Here is a 7,114-nt window from a genome sequence, read left to right as displayed (position 1 = left end):
GTCTGGCAGTCTTAACCCTAACTCGCCGATTCGTTCCGGGTGCTTCAGCTCCCCCATTCCAAACCCTAAATCTACCCTGTCAACGCCCCGCAGTACCTCTCAGGGTTGCAGGAGCTTGTTAAGAGAGCATCCCACAGGTCGCCGCACAGATAAGCCGAAAAAGGGTAGGTGCCTCAAGGTTGTGGATATAGACATCAACCTGACCTTCAGTGAGGATGTTTTGATGGGAGACGTAACTGACACGGTGAAGAAGGTCTTAGTCGGGCGTGTGCGTGGTAGGAACTATTCTGTTGAGCGCCTACGCCACTGGACTATGGAGATTTGGGGCTCATTGCTAAAGGAACTCCCCATTATCAAGGTTTTGGCTCGTGGTTGGTTTGCCCTCCGGTTCCACAGAGAAGAGTACACGGATTGGATCCTATCCCGCTTCTGGCACATTGAGATGGCCCTAGTTCTCCTTAAGTGATGGGATCCCTTGTTCAACCCGGAACGAGAACAGTTGGGAGTGGGACCTATTTGGGTTCGATTGCCTGGGTTACCCATGCAATTTTGGATCCCTCAGGTCTTCAAGCGCATTGGCGATGCCCTGGGGACATATCTTGAACATGATCAGTCCTACGAGAAAACCGGAATCATGACTATGGCCAGGATCCTTGTTCACCTTGATACCAGGGAGGGCCTGGAGGAGAAAATTACCCTTCACTGGAGGCATTTCTCGCGCAGACAGAACCTAGACTACGAAGGAGTGCCATTCTGTTGCCGAAGATGTCACAAAGTGGGGCACCTGTACAAGGATTGCCCGCTACTCTCATCACCGGTTCCAGAGGCTACTCGTGGGGTCAAACACTGTCTATTGGAAGAGCTGAACATGGATGAACAGCTTCCTGGACATGCCCCTTCAAAGGAAGCTGAAGGTGTATCGACTCAGCAGAAAAAAATTCCAAGGAAGTCGCCTCCATCCCCTCCTCGGACGTACTCCAAGGCTGCAGTGGGAGCAGCACCTTCAACGGGTAATGCCTCTGTTCCTATTTCCTCTGCTCTTCATTTAAATAATGTTCTTGCATCTCTGCATATTCCCTCATCTCCCCCCGTCTCTACCCTGAACACACTCCCCCCCTTAAATTGTGACATTGTGTCCCCTCCCCCCATATTCTCGACTACACCTCCCTCTATTCGGGGGTCTAATCCCCCTACCCTCCCTTCCTCCCCTCCCTCTGCATCGGGACCCCATACCTACAATCTGCGATCCAGACCTCTGCACAATATTCCCCTTCTTGGACTGGGTATTCCTCCCCAATCAGCTGAATCCAAGCCTTCCAGAGGTCGACCTTCTAAGATTGCTAAAGCCATCAAATCTGCGGTGGCTGATGTAGCACAGGGCCACCAATCCACTATTGAAAGGGCACTTAGAGCATCAGAGCCCCTTGTATCTATTCCCCCATGATCTGGCTTTCCTTCAACTGTAGGGGACTAGCCAACCCCAAAAAAAGATTGGCTCTCAAGCGTCTCCTGACTAACTCCAGCTATGACATTCTCCTCCTCTAGGAAACCCTCAGACCTACTGAACTGATTTCCTGAACCCTACTTTCCCTCCTCCCGGGATGGCACTTCCAAGGTTTGGATGCAGTGGGCAGATCGGGGGGTCTTGCTATGGGCATCAACCCTAAAACGATTAAAGTGATTTCCTCCTAGGGTGGGAAGGGATTCTTGGGCATGGATGTTTTCGCTGGGGATCTGGGGAAAAATATTTGTATCATGAACATCTATGCTCCCAACCAGAACAGACTTGAATTCTGGCAATCCATCCTGGACAGTACTCTTATCACCTGCTCCACCATCATAGGAGGTGACCTAAATTTTTCTATAGGAAATGAGGAATCCTGGGGTCATCACTCTCAGATCGACCCTCTCTCAGATCAAATGGGCATACTCCTGGAGAACCATGGACTCATTGATGTGCCCATGAACAAGAAAATGCCCACGTGGCATAATAGGAGAACTGGAGATGCAGCCCTGGGAAGAAGACTGGATAGATTTCTCATCCATGAAGAGCTCCTCCGAACCCTAACTCTATTCAAGCAATGGGTAGGCTCGGGTGGCCTGTCGAACCATTCTCCCATTTTTCTTCAAGTTTCGGGTCCTTCCAGGAAGCCTCGAGCCCCATTCAAATTTAATTCTGCATTCTTAAAAGACCCAGACTATATCAAACTAGTCTCGGATTTCTGGCGAGCTCAACCCCCTCTCAGGGATCAGAGAAAGGTAGCTGATTTCTGTGGGCACCTTAACAAGCTCAGAAGACTTACTATGGACTGGTCCAAAAGGAAGAAAGAGAGGGATGAGCAGACTCTGAAGGACATTGAAGAGAAGATTGCCTCCTTAACTGATGAAAAGGGACATGGTTTCCTATCAAATGAAACAAAATTTCACCTTGTTGAACTGGAATCTCAGAAGTCAAAGATCTTATTGGAAAAGGAAGAGCTATGGAGGCTTAGAAGCAGAGCTATTTGGCTACAAGTTGGTGATGGAAATACAAAATTTTTTCACAACTTCACCAATGGTAGGAAAGCAAATAACACCATCTGGTAGCTGCCCATGGAACAAGAAGGTTGGGCTTCCACTCACTCTCAACTAGCAAGGCTTGGAACAACACACTTCAAAAGTCTGTTCAAAGCCCCCACAGCTACCACTCTCCCTGATATCATCAATCTGGCAGGACACTTCCCAAGATATATGGACCCGAATGGCATTGAAGATCTCTTAAAACCTGTCTCAATGGGGGAACTAGAGGGCACTCTTAAATGGTTTAAGAGAGATAAAAGCCCAGGCCCGGATGGCTGGCCTGTCGAATTTTATACTACATTTCTGGATATTATGGGGCAGGATCTTCTTGCGGTCATTGAAGAAAGTAGGATTCTGGGCCGTATATATGCCCCTCTCAACTTCACCTATATCGCCCTAATCCCAAAATCTGACTCTCCTTCATCCTTCAATGATTTCCGGCCCATTTCTCTCTGCAATTGCCTCTACAAAATTATAGCCAAAATCATCGCCAATCGCATCAAGCCCATTTTATCTGATCATATCTCCCAGGAACAATTTGCTTTTCTACACCACAGACATATCCAGGAAGCCATTGGCTCGGCTCAGGAAGCCCTCCATTCAATCAAACAAAAAAATCTCAAAGGGATGGCTCTTAAAATTGACTTATCAAAAGCCTTTGATAAAGTCAGCTGGTTATACCTCAGAATGATCCTCACTCATTTGGGTTTCCCCCTGGCATTCACAAATTGGATCATGGGATGTATCACATCTGTATCATTTGCAATCCTCATCAATGGGTCCGCTACTCACTCCTTTCAAGCTGATAGGGGTATAAGATAGGGATGCCCTCTATCCCCTCTACTCTTCCTACTGGTTATGGAAGGACTGAGTAAACTGATTGATTCTGAGAAGAGATTGGGGAGGCTCAGGGGATTAAAGATCACTGAACATTTCAATCTGTCTCATCTCCTTTTTGTGGACGATATACTTATTTTCCTCAGTGGAAGTGTTCAGGACATTACAACCATGAATGAGGTTTTAAAACTTTTCAGCAGTGCCACAGGGATGGAAATCAATAGGGGAAAGTCCTCCATCTCTTTCTCGGAATGCACTCAGCAGGAAATACAGCTCTCGCTTCAAAATTTTCCCTTCCAGGTTTTAGATCTAAAGGATGGACTGAAGTATCTAGGTTTCAGACTCAAACCTGATGGATACAAAATAGCAGACTGGAACTGGCTTATTACCAAGGTGGAGAAAAGAATCAATATATGGTGTCATCGGTTCCTATCAAGGGCAGGAAGACTGATTCTTATCAAAGCAGTTTTGGAAGCTACTCTCATCTTTTGGATGTCTTTGGCATGGATCCCAAGGGGGATTCTTCATAGAATACAAAAAGCATGCAGTCAATTCCTGTGGAAGGGGCGAAAGGAGGGGAAACTCTTTGCCTGGGTCAAATGGAACAAAATCGCCACTCCCAAAAAATGGGGAGGCTGGGGATTAAAGCAACTTCCTGCCTTTGCACAAGTGCTGGCTGCTAAACAGGGGTGGCTTTTACTAAAGCACAAGAGCCTCTGGTCGGAGGTGATAGCTCACAAATACATCTAGCCCAACACCATTATTGATTGGATAAGACACCCCTCCTGGAGCAGAAAAGGCATCTCAGTCATATGGAGGGCCATACTAAATACTTTGCCCATTATCAAAGATGGACTCATATGGAAAATAGGAAATGGTGCATCAGTTCGTATTGGGATGGATCCCTGGACTGGCAGTGGGAACTCATACCAACTCCCACCAGAGCTAATCACATTTCTAAATAACAGAGGCATCACATACATTGAACAACTCGGGGACCAACAAAACTCTTCCTTTTTATTTCAAGCCTGGCACTCTGGTGAGGACTGGAACATACCTATTGAATGGGACAAGTCATGGAAAAACTACATTCAAGCCCTTACAGAGTCTCATGTCAGACTAAATGATGATGATGATGAACTTATTTGGGGGCATTCAAAAAAGGGCCAATACTCCTCAAAACAGGGCTATGACATCATTATAGCTGATACAAAGCCGAAAACCATGAAAAGCTGGTGGAAGCACCTATGGAAATTGAAAGCCCCCCTGTGCACAAGACTTCTGATGTGGAACATCCTTGAAAATAAAACACCCACTGGAACTAATCTAAGAAAGAGGGCATTCACTGGACCTACTTGGTGCGTACTTTGCCATCAGGAGGAGGAATCGACACATCATCTCTTTCTTACTTGCCCCATTACTAAGACAATATGGGAGCAAGTTCTTACATCACTAAATATAAACAAGATCTGGCAAGGAGTCGACATCCCAAATGCCTGGGACTTGTGGTGGGGAGAAGCATCCGAACCAAAGACAAGAAATTTTCCCCTCCTGGTCTCATGGCATATTTGGCTGAGGCGTAATCTCATTATATTCCAAGACAAGCCTGTAAATTGGAATATGGTTCCACCCAAAATATGCTCGGGTTATGAGGAAATACCAGCAGAAGAAAACAACAATAGACCCAGGATTATAACACAGGAGCAGATAGACAAGTCAAAGCCTTGGGCATACTTCGATGGGGCTGCTCAAGCTCAAGGCTGCGAGGGTGGCATCCTATTCCATCTCACAGATTCACATTTTTTCCAGATTAGTATGGGCTTAGGCCAAGGAACAAACAACTATGCCAAACTGATATCTCTTCGACACCTGATTTACTTTTCTATACTACAACAGTGCAGAAATATACAAATATATGGGGACTCAAAGAATGTGATAAACTGGTTTAACAACACTGCTACATGCCATGCTTATTCACTAAGATCTATTATGGATGAAATTGTTTTTTTTAAAACACATTTTGATCATATTTCTTGCTCTCACATCTACAGGGAGCGAAATGAAAGCGCGGACAAGCTTTCGAAAGAGGCGATGAATCGTCCTATAGGAGAATGGTTGATTATTGAACATACACCAGAAAGAACATACCAGTTTTTCCACAGGCCATACATAGACAGGGATCTTCAGAGGGGGGACAACCCCTAATTTTCACAACAAATTTTGTTTATAAATACAGGTTGCTATAAATGATGTAAATAACAGTTTTTGTTCATGAACAGTTATCACCTTTGGGTGATATTTTGGTTTTTGTATTCACACAGTAGCACAGTACACCCCTTGGGGTCTTCTTGTAATTATCTCTGAACTACAAACAGGTGACTTCGGTCACAGTATTGCATATGCTTAAGGGCATCTACAGCATGTAATTTCACCAATTAATGAAATTATGTTTTTCTCCCCAGGAAAAAAAAAAGACAATAGTAATGGGGGAATCACTAGTATTATAGGGGCCTAACATCGAGTAAGATCTCGGGTGCCATAAACTCTACCTTTCTGGAACTTATTCCCAAATCGTCTAATTGCAATAATGTTGGTGATTTTCAACGTATCTCACTATGCAATATTTTATATAAGACAATCTCAAAGCTGATAGTGGGTCGAATTAAAAAAATATTGTCTTTACACATTTTTGGAGAACAATTTGGCTTCTTAAGTGACATGCTTATACATGATGCAATCACTTCGGCTCAGGAAGCTAGTCACATCATCCATACACATAAAAAAGAGGCTTTGGTCATGAAGATAGATCTCCACAAGACATATGACTGTGTGGACTGGTCCTATATTCACCTTTTGTTACACAATATTGGGTTACAAACTCAAAATGTTGCATGGATCATGGCCTGTATCACTTCTCCGCATTTTTTTGTTCTGATCAATGGTTTTTTATCCCCGTTTTTTCGTGCTGGCAGAGGCCTCAGATAAGGATGCTCACTCTCACCTCTCATCTTCATTTTGGCTCTGGATGGCCTCAGCTTAAAGATCAAGGAGGCAAAAGAATTGGGACTTTTCCAGGGTGTCAAGATCACCGGGCAGGTATGCGTTACTCATCTGTTTTTTTGTTTATGACATCTTGACATTTGGTATTATTTCTAGATCCCAGTGGATTTCTCTCCATCAGATACTTGGCAGATTCGGTGATGCTTCTCGGTTGATTACAAATATAAGTAAATCCACTTTATATCATTATAATGGGGATATGCAGGACATTGAATTTATTGCCAAACTATTTTATGTTTAGAAGGCTCCTATTTGGACGGTCTTCATTGACCTTGGCTTTCGGCTCAAGCCCAACTGTTATTCTCCAGAGAATTGGATGTCACTGGTTGACAAATATAAGAAGAAATTGTGCTCCTGGATGAATCGCTTCCTCTCATTGGGAGGCAAATATATCCTCTCTCTCGTTGTATTACAACAACTTAATGTCTATTGGGCACATTTATATCACATTTTGGTCTCCATACAAAACCGGCTTTGTTCTATCACTGCATAGTTCCTCTAGGTTTGGAATAGCTTGGGTTTTAAATGCCACCTTTGAAAATGGGGTGTTCTAATGATTCCAAAGGACTGGGGGGTTGGGGCTTGTAGACCAGCGCATATTTGGGAAGGCACTACTAATTAAATCTCTGTGGAGAGAAATATGTGGGTTGGTGGGATC

At 44.3% G+C, this 7,114-nt stretch overlaps 1 protein-coding gene across 1 annotated transcript; it reads left to right on the top strand.

The window, feature by feature from the left end:
* The first annotated feature begins 1,713 nt into the window (after window positions 1–1,713).
* On the top strand, window positions 1,714–2,586 carry LOC149228389 (uncharacterized). Its single transcript, XM_089380764.1, has one exon. It carries the CDS (start codon window positions 1,714–1,716, stop codon window positions 2,584–2,586), a length of 873 nt encoding a protein of 290 aa, XP_089236890.1.
* The last annotated feature ends 4,528 nt before the right edge of the window (window positions 2,587–7,114 follow it).

This window comes from Pinus tabuliformis, chromosome J, assembly GCF_031772625.1.
Source record: "Pinus tabuliformis cultivar Carrire ecotype Pingquan chromosome J, CPIR1, whole genome shotgun sequence".
NCBI classification, from domain to species: domain Eukaryota; kingdom Viridiplantae; phylum Streptophyta; class Pinopsida; order Pinales; family Pinaceae; genus Pinus; species Pinus tabuliformis.
This window is presented reverse-complemented; position numbering and strand designations above follow the sequence as displayed.